This window comes from Petaurus breviceps, unplaced genomic scaffold (assembly GCF_028583685.1).
Source record: "Petaurus breviceps papuanus isolate PSGF00001 unplaced genomic scaffold, PetGlider_PUasm1.0 91041, whole genome shotgun sequence".
Classification (NCBI taxonomy): Eukaryota; Metazoa; Chordata; class Mammalia; order Diprotodontia; family Petauridae; genus Petaurus; species Petaurus breviceps.
Window position 1 is genome coordinate 24,087,204 of NW_027187400.1, and position 15,457 is coordinate 24,102,660.

The 15,457-nt window shown below is 48.4% G+C and overlaps 1 protein-coding gene across 2 annotated transcripts in view; it reads right to left on the reverse strand.

Moving 5' to 3' along the window:
• The window catches only part of PEX14 (peroxisomal biogenesis factor 14), a 138,710-nt gene extending 128,509 nt beyond the window's left edge, over nucleotides 1-10,201 (reverse strand). For both annotated transcript variants that reach the window (XM_069079150.1, XM_069079149.1), the window contains exon 1: nucleotides 10,067-10,201. In XM_069079150.1, the coding sequence (XP_068935251.1) occupies nucleotides 10,067-10,102 (36 nt within the window). In that variant the 5' untranslated portion in view covers nucleotides 10,103-10,201. The remainder of the gene's footprint in view (nucleotides 1-10,066) is intronic.
• Between the last annotated feature and the right edge of the window lie 5,256 nt (nucleotides 10,202-15,457).

Genomic DNA, 15,457 nt, shown 5'->3' on the forward strand with positions numbered 1-15,457 from the left:
GCTTCAGTCTGGGATAGGCCTTGAATGCCAAGACTAAAGAGTCTGGAATGAATTCCACAATGAGCCACTGAAGGTTTTTTAGGGGAGTATGCAGGGCAGTAACAACAATCACAGCTAATATAAACAATTATCTGAGCAGCAGTTATAGCAAGGAGTGCTGGAGAAGTAAAGAGACCGGAAGCAAAAAGTCCAGTTAAGAGCTTATTGAGGGGAAAGACCTATGGGATGGCATGCAGAGTGAAGGAAGCAGAGGCAAGAAAACAATACACTCGAAGGACATGAAGAGGTAAATGGAAGGAACACACACACACACACACACACACACACACACACCCCATCACAAAATTATAAAGGGCAAGCAGGGTCCGTGGAAGAGACAGGACCCTCCCCCAGTGCCCTGGGCCCTCGCAGAGGGCAGGACAGCCACAGGAACAGTTCACTGCATACATTTTCAATCTTTTTCAATTTACTGATCAGCTTTTCTGATCTTTTTTCCTGTATTATTTGTCATATGGGACTAGTATCTAGGAGAGGAGAAAGGTAACTGGTAGCAATTCCAGTGCCGTAAAAAAAAAAAAAGATAAACCATTTTTTGAAGGGGCTACTACAATGGCCCAGGAAGAGGAGTTGAGGATTTGAACCAAAGTGGAGCAGAGGCAAGAGTGCCCCCCCCCCCAGCAGTGAAGGGGGCAGACAGCAGGCCTGGGGCTCCTTCAACAGCAAGAGCCATCTCTGGGCTCCAAAGGGGCTTGTGAGCCTTCAGGATCCCAGAGCACCTGAGCCAGCTGGCCACAGAGGGGACTCTCTGGGCAAAGCAGGGAAGAAGCCCTGGAGGCAAGATGAACACAGTGCACTCTCCTCTTGGCAAAAAAACACAAAGTCGTTTCTATCCTGAGTGATTCTTTTTCCAAGAATGAAAGAATCTCAGTATTAACAGGGAATTAAGTCAATCACTTAGTATTTAGTAAATGCCTGCTAGGAACCAGGCAATGTGCTGGGACTGGGGACACAAAGAAAGAAACAATCCCTACTCTCAAGGAGAATTCCAGAACTATTCCTACACCATTTAAGCAAAGGTGGGGTCAGGCCAGAGTCTCTGATGGCACCCACTGACTGCAGTGCTGTCTTGTTTCTAGTAAGCTGGCAGTCTTGAAGCGCTCCCCCACACTGACTCTCTGGAGGGGAGAGGGGCCCCAGGGATGCACACCATGACACTCCAGGTAGGACTTCAGCTTACAGGGGTCTTACTGGGTCACTTCCTGGCTGGAAAACCACACTCTGTCACTGCAGCTCATGGGGTCCACCGAAGGCGGTATCTATGGAGCCCCAACAATTTCCTAATAATGCCCTATAAATGGTCCTACCTATTGAGGGCTCGAAACTTGCAAAGTCAATCAAGCAATCAACAAGCATGTATGAAGCACCTACTATATGCCCAGGAAAGGGAACACATGCAAAGAACAATACAATCCCTGCTCAGAAGGAGCCTTCTTCCAATGGAAAGATAATGGGCACAAATGTAAGCATGCATTGAATAAATATAAAGAGAATGACTCCAGAAATAAGCCTGGTGGTGTGAGGGATCAGGAAAGGCTTCTGAGATGCCTCTTGAAGGAATGAGGCACAGGGCAGCAGGGAGCGTCTCCAAGGGCTGGGAGGCAGCCAGGGGCGGTGGCACAGAGAAGGGGCCAGTCTGGCTGGACTGCAGAGCACGGGGTGGGCAGTGATGCCCACAACAGAGAGGTCAAGGCCAAGCTGCGAAGGGCATGAAAACTCAAGATTGTCTCCTAGATCAAAGAGACAACAGGGAACCAATGGAGTGGCTCAGGCAGGGGAGTGGCCTGGTCACAGCAGCCAGGGGATCCGGGAGTTGGGGAGACCAGGTAGGAGGAAGGTAGGAGGCTGGTGAAACAGTCTAGGGGAGAGGTGATGAGGGCCTGAAGCCAACAGAAGGAAGAGAGGCTGTGGTGAGCAAGAGAAAGGCTATGTGAGGTGAGGAAAAAGGCACTGAGGGTATGAACAAGCAAGAAATGACTGCCCTCACCTGAGACAGATGAGGCAGGACCAAAGCCACAGGATCCAAAACAAACAGCAAACAAGAAAAGGAACATAAGGCTGCTGGCAGCCTGACCAAAATGGAAGGAAAGCTTTTAGCCCAGTGGGAGGGCCTTGGTTGGCACTGCTGCAAAGACTCAAAACCAGGCCCCAATATGACTCACTGGCCAGCAGTCTCCAAATGCAGAGCCTTCGAATTCTTCCCCTCCCAGCCTCCCTCAACCACAAGTCTGATGAACCAGCCTGGCTCATCCACCCCATACCTGTGGTAGATAATGGGATTAATCTTTGTTTAAAAAAACAACAGCCAATTCAGTGACCATAAATCACTACAAACCTGAAGTTCTTTCTAGCTGGCACTCAAAGTGCTATTAATACTAACTAGCGAGGGGCTTCTTTTCACAACACCAAACTCTAGTAGGATCCCCAGGGAGGGGCCAGGATATGAGGTACCAGTTACTATTTCATTGATATCTGAATTAGATTAAGTCACTGAGAAAGCAGGGACCTTCACCATCTCCCTAGAGAGAACCATAAAACCACTGAATCATAAATGGAAGGGACCTCGAAGGCCACCTGGCCCAATGCACACCTCCACAAAATGCCTGACCAAGGGTTCGGAAGCTCTCCAGCGACCTCAGAAGACTGCCAATTTCATTTTGGGATAGCTTCGATGGGAATTTCTGCCTTATGTTGATTTGAAAGTGGTCTCCTGAAGCTTCCACATATTTACTCTGTTGATATGCAAGGCAAGCTAGAAATACCACTGAAGTGGCTCCCCACAAGACCTGTTTAAGTCTAGAGAACATCAGTTCCCTGAAGATAGGGCCAGCTTCCTTTCGGTCTATGTACTGGCAGCAAACTGTACCTGCTTAATGAAGGCTTGTGGCTATGCACCCAAGATTACTCCACACATCTCTCTCTCTCACCAGTGCTCAGGGAAAACTAAAATGGAAGGAGCCCCAAGTTCTAGGCCCCTGCCTCTAATTGGTGAAGCCTGAATAAGACTTCTCCAGGGCCCTGACAACTCAGACCAATAATGTGTGCGTCTGTTTCTCATTTTCCCCCAAGTCGAGGGAGGACTGGCAGTTTATATGCTCCATTTTCTCAATCACAATGCTCCTAACTCTTACACAATCACCAGGTCAACGTCTATTACCCTAAATCATGGTAACAGACTGGTGTGCATATGTGCATGTGTGTGTATGTGTCTGTCTGTGTGTGTATAGAGTACTTTAAGGCTTATTGGGAAATGTCTTCACCACACCATAAGGAGTGAAAGTCCTATTCTCCTCATTTTGTAGATGCAGAGACTGAGACTGAAAGAAGCGAGTGACTTCCACAGGGCAGGGGAGTGCTACAATCCTGGCACTAGAGCTGAAGGCACCTCAGAGGCCAGCAAGGCTCCATCAAGACCAACCCCTCATTTTACATGACAGGAAACCATGGCCAAGAGTGGTCAGGGGGCTCCCTGGTCACACAGGTGGGGAGGATAAGCAGCAGAATCTGAACCCAGGTCTGCAGACTCCAGGGGTCAAGGCTCTTTGCTCCTCACAAAGCAAACTAAGGGGCAGTATCTGGGGCTCTAGAAGAGACACTGGCATCACCAGCCAGGCAAGGAAGGGGCTCATGCAATTCTTTTTCTCCTAATGAAAAGGAGGCTTAATTCCCTCTCCAGTGAGAACCCAGGAAATGAAAGCAGTAAGCAGGGTCACACTTCTCCTATTGAAATTCAGCACAGCTCAAAAAGATGCCTCAACCAAGGGATGGAGTTCCAAAGGTGACTGGGCATGCAGCAGGTCTGAGGGAGTGAGGTGGCTGTCACCCTGCAGAATTGCACTGCCTGGGAGCGGGGAGAGAAAGGAAACCAATGAGGGGTCTGGATAACGGACTGGGAGGAAATGTCATCTCCCCTTTCCAGTGTCTGCATCCCATCAGCCACAATCCACAGCAGAGTCGTCACTCCCGATATCTGCACCCAAGGAAATGGAAAGCCAGCCCAGGGCGCAGGCACCAAGCAGGCTGTCAGAGCAAGGGCAGAAATCTGGAGGGGGAAGCTTCTTGTCCTCCCTCCTGCTATCCTTCTTGTGAATGAAGTGGCCAGCTCCGTGATTTCTGAAGGGAGAACCAGGAGCCCAGGACCACAGCTGCAGACAGGGCCCCAGCCACCCAACCACCGTTAAGCACTTGCTCTAACAGACTGTAAACAGATTCTCAACCTTTGTTTTACATAAATACCAGCATTTTGGCACTGGACAAATGTCAGAAGAAGAGAATTCCCAGAATCTTTGAGACTTTTTGGACTCCATGATAGAGAAAAAGTTATGGGTCAGCATTAAAAGTAAGGACAGCTGATGAGCACCTGGCTGTTGGGCAATCTTCTAAAGAAAAGGAGGCTGGTAGGTGGCCTCCCATTAATTCTCCACACGTCCATGAACTGTCCATGGTAATTTCAGCATATCAAAGAAGCCCACAGGAGTTACCGAATATGAAGGAGTCCTTCTCTTCATGGTCAACTCCTAGGGCAAATTCAATCAATTCAAATCCTCCCCCAAGGTCCCCAGACCACTAAACAGAACACTAGCTTCCTAATTGGTATCCAAGCCTCAGGTCTTGCCCCTGCCCAAGGCAGCCTTTCCACCGTTGCTATATTAATCTTCCTAAAACCCAGGTGTGACCAGGCCTCTATCCCACTCAAACTCAAATGGATTCCCTAGGGCTGCTATAATCAACTACAAACTCCTGGGCCTGAATGGAGCTCTGGCTTCCCTTCCTGGACTGATTTCATCATTCTCTCTACTCAGTACTCTACATTCCAAGAAATTGCTCTACAGTTCCGCCCTGAACTTGACCAGCCATGTGGGCCAGCTCTCCTCCCGTGCACTGGCAGGCTGGCCGGGCCACCTCCTCCAGGCAGCCCTTCTAGATTCTCCAGCTTCCTCTAGCCATTACTTCCTATGTTCCTACCAGTGTGGTTAGGAAACTCCCACCCTGTAGCGCCCCGGAGGCTCTGTACAGCCAGAAACTAGCTCCCACCTCCCTGCCTTTGCACTGGCTGTCCCCCACTCCCAGAATGCCCTCCCTCTTTACCTTGACTTCTTAGCTTCTCTGGCTTCTTTCAAAATTTATGCCCCCTACTCCAGAAAGCCTTCTCCAGTCCTCCCCAGTTGTTACAACATTCCCCATCAAGGCTAGTCAGTATTCTCCGGTATATATCTTGTACATGTCTAATTATTTACACAGTCTCCCCCATCAGCATGTGAGCTCCTTGAGGGCAGAGAATCTTTGCCTTTCTTTGGAGGCTCAGCACAGCAGCTGGCATGATGGTCAGGGTATGGCTGTCTGGCTACCCACCCAAACACTGGGCCCTGAAAAAAATTCTCCTGTGTTTGGGGGAAAGGCCCACATTCCTCCTTCCTAAGAGCCATGACATTTGTGGGGAAAAAAGACTTTGGCACAGACTACCGGAGCTGATTCTGCCAAAAAAGTGAACAAAACACTGAAGCAATAACCTTAATAATTCAAGTAAATTATCTCCACGAGACTAAAGAGATCTCTGACTTTTTAGTCCAGAAGAAACAAGGAAGTTGGTAAGAACCCAATGGATGGATGTGACCACTAGAAAGAGAGGTGCATCCCCAGAAACATTCATCCCTTAAGGGAGCTATTCTAGAACCAATAAATATGAAGAATGAGCTAGATGGTCCAATGGATGGAAGGCTGGGCCTCCAGTCATAAGACATGATTCAAATCCAGCCTCAGACACAATAGCTGTGTGACCCTGAGCAAGTTATTTAATGCTATCTGCCTCAGTTTCCTCATCTGTAAAATGAGCTGGAGAAGGAAATGGCAAACCCTTCCAGTGTCTTTGCCAAGAAAACCCCAAATGGGGTCATGGAGAGTTAGAAAACGACTGAACAAGAAGTACTATGGGCAGAAAGCATCAAGAGAGGAGAGGAACATTAACCCACATGCTGGTCAAAAGATCCATAACTGGCTAATTATTCAAGGAAATAGAGATGCTAGAAATGGAGGCTTAGCCCAAGGCAAGAGTCTTAAGGGCAATTTTTCAAGCTGTCTCACAAAATACCCTTGTCACCATCAGAAATGAGACAACAGCTAATAACAATGACAGCAAACATCTTTGAGGAGCTTAATGTTCACAAAGCACCCCTAGCCTGGTTCCCTTCAAGTCTCAGCTAAAATCCAACCTTCTGCACAAAGTTCCCCATCCCCTGTAATTATAGTGCCTTCCCCACGAATTAGCTCCAGTTTATCCTGCATATGGTTTAACTGCACACAACTGCTAGCATGTTGTCCTTCCCACTTCATAAGGCTGAGCTTCTTGAGAATTTCTGTTGTTCAGTCATTTCAGTCACGTCCAATTGCAGGTGACCCCATTTGGAGTCTTTTTGGCAAAGATACCAGAGTGGTTTGTCATTTCCTTTTCCAGTTCATTTTACAGATGAGGAAACTGAGGCAAACAGGGTTAAGTGACTAGCCCAGAGTCACCCAGCTAGCAAGTGTCTAAGGCTGGATTTGAACTCGTCTTCTTGACTACAGGACCAGTGTTCTATCCACTGTGCCACCCAGCTGCCCTCCTTGAGAATAGAAACTTTTACTTTTATTCCCAGCACAGTACCCAGCACATAGTAGGTACTTAATGAATGTTGACTAATTGACTGACATATTATAGCATTTATCCTCAGAACAAACTGTGGTCTCCGTTGGGCTGTATCAGGAGAGATAAAGTGACTTTTCCACGGTCTCTCACTGAACAAGTCTGTGAGGCAGAATTCAAAGGAATGCCTTCCACATTCCTGGCCCAGCCCACCTCTATCTATTAAGCCACCTGGCTGCCAACTGTTCTAGCCTTTCAGGGCAATGTCTCAAGTCCAAATGCAGATCACAGGTCAACATAGGCCCAAACGACCCTACAGTTTTTTGGCTGGGGAGACTAGGTCAGATCAGCCTCAACAACTCCAGACATGGACCAAGATTTTCAAAAGTGAGAAGAGTTCCTCACTTCTCAAAAGCATGGAGATGACTGAGGATGGGAAGGACCCCAAAGCCCCAGGGACTGGGGGGAGCAGCCTGAGGACAGCAGCCATGGTGCACCTCTGATGTGAGGGGTCTACTGAGAGAAGCAGCCCTTCCCTGGCAGCTCACCCACCCCTGCCCTCCAACCCTCCCCCAACCCCCACCCGACTATGCCTGCTATGACACAATTTCACCTCCACCACCAGTGGAAAGAAGGGCAAAGGAGAAGCAAGTAATCAAGGCCAAGTGTGTCTTGTATTGTAAAGGGAAGGAAGGCAAAAGTCTGGGATCAACTGGAATTGCAAGGGCTTCCACCGCCAAGGTTTTCAGAGGTAAGTCTCCCAGGGTACTTAATATCAGCTGCATCAGTGCCCACAGCATCCAGGCCTAAAGGCCCGGCCTGTGGCATTCCAAGGACCTAGATGCTGGGAGGGGCTGGACTCCAGGAATCTCAGCCCTTCCAAGAACTCCAAGGGTGGGGTGTTAGAGCTCCCTCCCTTCAGACCCTCAAGCTCCAGGGCTTCTGGCAAAAGCTGTCTCAGAACAGCCCTGAAGGAAACAGAAGTTCTCCAAACAGTCCAACTGTCCAACTGTGCAGTGGTCTTCTTTCCTGAACATGCAGTTGTAAGAGTGATCTTTCCAGCTGACAGACCAGCTCTGATGTGAATTTCTAACAGACTCATAACCATACCTTATGTGTTAAGAAGGAGAAAGAGAGTCTTGGAGCCGGGTTGACATGAAGGAAGAATGGTTTTTGTATGCTTAAATAGAACTTTATTGTATTTAAAAATGTAAAAACTATTGTCCAATGTCCATTTGGGTAACTCTGGCCAAATCTCTTGCCCTTCCTAGGCCTCATTTTCCTCCCCATAAGGAAGAAAATGGTTTTTGCACGCTTAAATAAAACTTTATTGTATTTTAAAATGTAAAAACTATTCTGAGCTCACTGAGGTACAAAAACAGGTGGAGGCTGGCCCCCGGCCGTCATCTGCCCACCCCTGTCTTAGGAGATTGGGAAGAGAGTCCTTGTGGGTCTAAGGCAATGCACTTGCCCTCTCCTCACCTCATCCATAAACTGAACTACATGGTCTCCATGGTTCCTCTATCTCAGCCCTATAATTCTAGGATCTTTGGTGCTTCCCATCAATAAGAGGAGGGATTTGTGTTGGACAATCCCAAAGAATCGGCATCAGCAGGAATCAGATTGGTTAGAGCCAGGAGAGTTGACCTAACACCGAGGACCAGAGTCAAGGCCATTTGGGTAACTCTAGGCAAATCTCTTGCCCTTCCTAGGCCTCATTTTCCTCCCCCATAAAATGAGGGACCAGGACTAAGGGGACTCTGAGGTCCCTTCCAGCCCTAATCTAGGATGCCGTGACTCTAGATGTCTGACAATACAAAGCACACTGGGGCTCTTCAGTGAGGTCCTAGAATACCCCTTAGCAGAGTTCTGCTCCAACTGTCCAGGGAGAGCTTCCAGGCCCCCAGGGGCAGGAAGAAGGATCTTAAAAGGCTGGCTGTGGAAAAGGAGGGTCACAAATTCACAGGATGTCAGAGCTCAAAGGGCCCATTAAAACCACTTGCTTCAACCCCTGCTGAGGCCAGAGATGACACGACCACAGCATTTACAACTGGAGGGGACCTCCCCTGTCGTCTGGTCCAATGTTTCCTCATTTTACAGATGGGGAAACTGAAACCTAGGAAGGCCATAAGGTCCTGGGATTTGGGAGGAGGCTGGCTGGGGGAAGGGGGAATAAGAGATCACATGGTACCCTGGGACCCGCACAGGGGCACTAGACCCTTTGCCCCATCGATTGGCCTCCCTAGAACTTTAACAGACCTCCCATCCAATAAACCTGAGGCCCAAAGAGCACAGGGGTCATAAGAGTCAGAGCCAGAAGATGCTTAGAGCTCAGAAGGGCCATGCATGGGAGGAAAGAGGTGCCTCAGTGACCCCAGCCTCCTGGCGGGTCCTCAAACTTGAGCCTCCATCTGCGGACTCTGGGTCTCATCCCTGGTGTCACGCTCGGGGTCCTCCTCTCCGCCTCCTAGCTTCCTTCAAGGCCCAGCTAACTCCCATCCTCCTGGCGGACTTCCTTACAGCTGATCGCGGCACGCAGTCTGCACGCCTTCTCTTCCGTTAGCCTGAGGTCAGTCTGCCTCTGCCTGCCCAGAGCTTCGCTTGGCCCCTTGCATACAGCAGGCACCATGACTGGCTGCCTGCACAGTGGAGCCCCTGCTGTCTCCAGTCCAGGGCAGGGGCAGCTTTGGCCCTTTTTGGCATCCCCAACGACACGCTGTGCACAGCACGAAGGATGCCTGACACCCGCTTGTGGGCTTGACCGAGGGCCCGGGGAGGTCGGAGGATGAGGAGCTTCATGGAGCCCCAGCTCCTCATTTTGCAGAAGGGGAAACTGAGGCACCGAGAGTCCCACCCTCCCCCCCAGTCCAGGGTCTGGAGTTCGTGGAGCCCGAACCTGTCCCTTTAGAGAGAGGGGAGGGTTCGGGGGAAGCCCCTCTCCTGGCCCCAGACCCGAGCTGGGAGGCGGCGCAGACCCCGAGCCGGCCACCCGTGAGCCAGCGCTCGCCCGAGCCCCGGACCAGCCCCGGACCAGCCCCGGACCAGCCCCGGACCAGCCCCGGACCAGCCCCGGACCAGCCCCGGGGGCGCATGGCCGCCCACGGCTACGAACTGACCCTTCCCGGCCCCCGTCACATCGCGGCCGCTGAAACGCGCGGGAGGGGGGGGCGTGTGTGAGGGGGCGCAGGGGGCGGGGCCGCGGGCGGTTGGGGGGGTGTTGGAAGAGGGGTCATTGGGGGAGGGGCAACGAGGGGGCCCCCATTCCTCCCCCCGGCCCCGAACGCCCAGCGGCCCAGGCCGCCGCCCCCTGGGCCCCCGGCCCCTAGCCCCAACGCCCCCACCGACCCCGGGGCTGGCTGCGGGGCCCCCGCAGCGCCGGCTCCCCCTTACCTGGCTCGTCGGCTCTGCCTGCTCCGAGGACGCCATCTTTCTGAGGCCTGACTAATCGATCACCGCCCCGCGAGGCTCCTCCTGAACTGAACGCCCTCACTCGCGGACACAGGCAAGAGGAAGCAACAGCAGAATGATCGATATGGACAAGTGGGCGTGGCCAATAGTGGAGTGGTGGGGCGGGGCCATAAGAAAGTAGAAAAGTTCCTGTCCCACGCCCACACTTAGAGAATAAAAATGACCACAGCTTAAATCCTTAGCGCGCCTACTGTGTGCCCGGGGCTGTGTGCCGGGCACTGTCCTAAGCGCTTTACAAATATTAAACTCATTTGATCCCCATTTTTATCCCCATTTTACAGATGACTTGCCCAGGGCCATACTAATAATCACTAACATTTATAGAGCTTACTCTGTGCCAGGCAATGTGCTAAGGTGTTTACAATTATCTCCGTTCATCTTCACAACAAGCCTGGAGAGTGGTTGCTATTATCCCCATTTTACAGATGAGGAAGCTGAGGAAGAGTGAAGTGACTTGCCCAGGGTCATGCAGCTAGTTTAAGTGACAGTCAGGATTCAACTCTTGTCACACAAAAGATAAAGATTCAGAGACTCTTGCAATTTAGAGCTGGTAGAAACCTATCATCTAATCATTGGATAACCGACATTTCAGGTTCAAGTCCCAGTCCTTAATCCCATGGTTTGTGCCAGCAACTCAAGCACAAAGACAAAAGGTGGTTTCCCAGGCGCTGTGGTTTGTCCTTTATTCTTGAAGAGGACTGTGTCAACAGGGAAATGATGCTATGACATGCAAGTGAATTGCATTTAAGGGAGGCAGGGCTGTGCAAAGTCACCAGCCTCACTTTCTCCTCCTGAGCCATCTGGGTCCAGTGGCCAAGTAACAGAGCCTTGATAGGAACCCAGACCCTCCAACTCCAGAAGTCACTCACTACACCATATCCTGGCCTATACTAAGCTATTCTCAATGACTTATACAATATAACTTCTTTCTACTCTGTGACAAAATTTGGAGACATTTTGTAACTCATCATTTCTGTGACTTCCCAAGACAAAAGACTTCCTCTGGCCACTGCTTCCCAAGTTGAGTAGGGTCTCTCTATTAGAAAGTATATTCATTGTATTTGTGTTCCCAGCAGTGCTTAACTTGGAATTCCCTCCTTCTTCAAGTCCTCAGGGCTTCCCTGAATTCCTTCAAGTCCCAATTAAAATCTTATCTTCTACCTGGCTTTCCTTATTCCCCATTAATTCTAGTAACTTCCCTCTGTTGATTATTTCCAGTTTATCTTAACTGTATCTTAGATTGTATCTTCCTTAAGGGCAGGAACTGCCTTTTGCATCTTTTGTTTCCACTTAGCACAGTCCCCTGCACTTTTGTTTTTGTTCAGTCCCGTCCAACACTTTATAGCCCCATTGGGGGTTTTCTTGGCAAAGATACTGGAGTGATTTGCCATTTCCTTCTCCAACTCATTTTACTGATAAGAAATCTGAGGCAAACAGGATTAAGTGACTTACCCAGAGTCATATTGCTAGTAGGTGTCTGAGGCCAGATTTGAACTCAGGAAGAAGTCTTCCTGATTCCAAGCCCAGAGCTCTATCCACTTGGACACCTAGAAGTGCCTGGCACAGGGCAGGTGCTTAATAAATGTTTATTGAATTCAATAGTTTGTACCTATTTGTCTGCTTCTTGTCACCCATCAGACTGTGAGCTCTTGGAGGGCAGGGACTGACTTTTGTCTTTCTTTGTGTCCTCAGCACTTAGCACAGTGCCTGATATAACAAGACAGTTAATAAATATTGATTAAGATATTGCTGCTCCACCCGTTATAACCATGACCCAGAAACTCCCTTTCCTCAGGACACGGCTCATTCATTCAACAATCATTTTACCACTCAGGGACTGTCTTTTACCTTTCTTTGTACACCCAACACCTAGCACACTGCCTGGCATTTAGTAGGTAATTAATAAATGTTTTTAGCTATTGACTAACTGACATAGTGCTGAATATAAGTTTTTCCATTCCTTCTTTCCCCTCTTCCCACCCATTAATGCGATTCTATCTCCCAAGTACTTTTTAAAGAGTTTCTATTTTGTATTTATCTGTGTACATGTTGTATCCTGTCTACCCCACTCCCCAGGAGAATGTAAGCAACTTGGGGCAGGGACTAGTTCATTTCTGTCTTTATACCCCAGTAGCCAGCACAGTGATTTACACAGAGCAGACATTTAATAAATGCTTGTTAGTTGGAATTGTTGAGTTTTGTAAAATTTTACATTGTTTCATTAGAGGTTGTATTTGAAATCAAAGTATAGTCACATTAGAACTCTTAGGTGGACTTAACTGTATGTATTATCTTCTGAACATCTTGATGGAAAACACTGAAGAAGTCATCATCATCAACTAATGTGTTTTCATTCTTGGTGCAAGGTGCTATTCTAACAGGTCCCCCAGGTCCATTCTTGCTCTAAAATTCAGGCTCAAATGTCTGTGTTTTTATTGTGTTCCAAAAGTGACAGGAAATCAGGGGCGGCCAGGTGGCTCAGCAAGTAAGAGCACTGGCTCCAGTGTCGGGATGACCTGGGTTCAAATCCAGGCTCAGATACTTAGCACCACACCCAGAAATAACTGGCCGGTGTAACCTTGAGCAAGTTACTTTAAAAAAAAAAAAAAGATATACATTTGGGGCGGCTAGGTGGCACAGTGAGTAAAGTGCTGGCCCTTGAGTCGGGAGGACCCGAGTTCGGTTCCGGCCTGAGACACTTAACAAAAATACTAGCCGTGTAACCTTGAGCAAGTTACTTAACCCCAATTACCCTCCAAAAGGCAAAAAAAAAAAAATGACAGGAAATCATCCTAGCTAAAGAGGACCAATACCAGTCAACTACAATGTGCTCGTGCTGCACTAGAAGCTTCCTTGATGCTCATTCTTGTATCTATTTTGTATCTTTCATCCCACTTCCATGACCCAAGGATGAGGGATGTGGTTAGTGGAGGTATTAGTGGCCAGTCTTCAGGATTGGCTGTGGGCACAAGATCCACCCAAAGGCCCAGCTGGTAATGGCCTCCTGGACCCCAGGGGAGCCTATGTGCCATCATTGTCCGCTGTGCTGGATCCTTTCAGAGCTTGGGTTCCACTGGGAGACCCCAAGTCTTCAAGGTCAAGTTCACACTGTGATGTGCCATTGAAATGAGACTCTCACAGAGGGAGCTTCCCATGCTTACAAAATGTTATAATAATGTAATACATCTGTCTGCAGGGAGTGTCAGTTGCCTGTGAGTACAATAAATATTTCTTCTTGTCCACTGGCTGACTGTTTCCTTCCACTCTCATTCCCCCCAGGCCTCCTCTAATTTCCTTCAGCATTTTAAATACTTTGCATCCTTTCTTTAAATACCCCCAGTGGTGACAAATTCACTACCACTCTGGAAAGACCATTCTATTTATGGGCATCTCTAATGGTTAGAAAGTTCTTCCTTAGACTGAGCTAAAATCTGCCTCCTGGTGGCTTTATAAGAAACCATACAGCTAGGTGGCACCACTAGTATATAAAAGTGCCTGGCCAGGAGTTAGGACTCATCTTTCTGAGTTCAAATCTGATCTCAAGACACTAGCTGTGTGACCCTGGGCAAGTCACTTTACCCTGTTTGCCTCAGTCTCCTTATCTATAAAATGAGCTGGAAAAGGGAATGGCAAACCACTACAGTATCTTTGCCAAGAAAACTCTGAATGAGGTCAGGAAGAGTCAGACTGGACTGAAATGACACAACAACATACGATTTAGAGGCAAAGGGGTGATCTTGTCATTTAATGGATGAGAAAACTGAGTCCCAGCGAGGTTAAGATATGCCCAGTGTCACAGGGCCAGGAGCAGAGCAGGGATTCAATCCAATTCTGACTCCAAAACCATCACTTTGGGCACAACATCATCAGTTTGGGATGTGGCCTCCGAAGTTATACAGAATCAGTTTGAATGCCCCTTTTGCATGAAAGGCCTTCAAATAGTTGAAGCTATGTCTTTTTTCTACCATGATAGTCATAGAAGGGAGCTGGCAGGGTCTTCAGAGACCCCCTTCATGAAGCATTGTTTCAGGTTCCTTTTGCAGCTGGTCCATCCCCTCCCACCTTCCAGTACTGCCTTAAGGAAAAATGAAAGCCTAAGAGGATTCAGAGAAACCTGGGGATACAGGAAGCCAAAGGAGAAAGAAAGGCCCCAACAGCAACCTGGAGAAGGACCACAACCATGCTGAGAAAGCCAGCCTGAATGAAGGCTTCTGCCCAAAGGTAAGAGATACTGTCAGTTAAAGGACCAGCCCTCCTTTATATGAGCAAACAGCAAACTTTTCCAGGAAGTGCAAGAGGGTTTGTTTAGATGTTTATTGACAAGTGGATGTTGTGCCAAAATATTTTTTAAAACTTTAAGGGAAAAAGAAAAGGTGGCAGCCAGAACCAGATACATATTCCAAGTATGCTCTAATGGAGGGAGAATACAGTGGAGCTATTATTTCCTTTGATCTAACTGTAGAGGCCCTGAGGATTCTGTCCTGGGCTCTCTTCTCTTCTCCCTTTATGTTGTTGATCAGGCCTGTCCAATTCTTCAGACTCCTAGCTAAAACCCCACCTCCTATAGGAAGCCTTCCTCCCATCCCTCTTAATTCTTGTTCTTTCTCTCTATTCTTTCCTATTTATCCTGTATATAGCTTTATACGTACACACATATGTCTGCATGTTGTCTCCCCCATTAGATTGTAAGCTCCTTGAGGGCAGGGATTCTCTTTTGCCTCTTTTTGTATACTTGGAACAGTGTCTGGCACATAGTAGGCACTTGATAAATGTTTGTTGATTGAGTGATTGATCTAAACACCATACTTCATTGGCTTTTTGGGGAGGTTAATGTTGAGCCCAACATCAATTAAAACTTCTATCTAGCCTCATGTCTCATCCTATAGTTGTGCCATTGACCCTTTGAACCTCAATGCAGGACTTTACATTCATCTTCTTTCTTCAACCCATCATTTCAGAATAGGTAGGTCTTTTACAACCTGATCCTGCCACTTCATTTAGCATTTAGCATTCCCTCTTTCCAGCTTAAGGTCATCCACCAATTTGTCTAGAAGGCCATCCATGTCTCCCTCTGAGACTGTTCATAAAAGTTCAGAGCAGAGCACTATGGCATGTCACCAGGCTGCCCTCTTCTAGCTGACACAGGAGCACAGATCTTGGGCTGGAAGGAGTCCAACAGCCTCATTTTACAGCTTTTGCCTCTTTTTATATCCTCAGAGCTTAGTACGGTTCCTGACACATAGTAGGCACTTAATAAACGTTTGTTGAATTGAGGTGAATTAAGGAAAGTGAGGCTCCGGGAGACCAAATCAT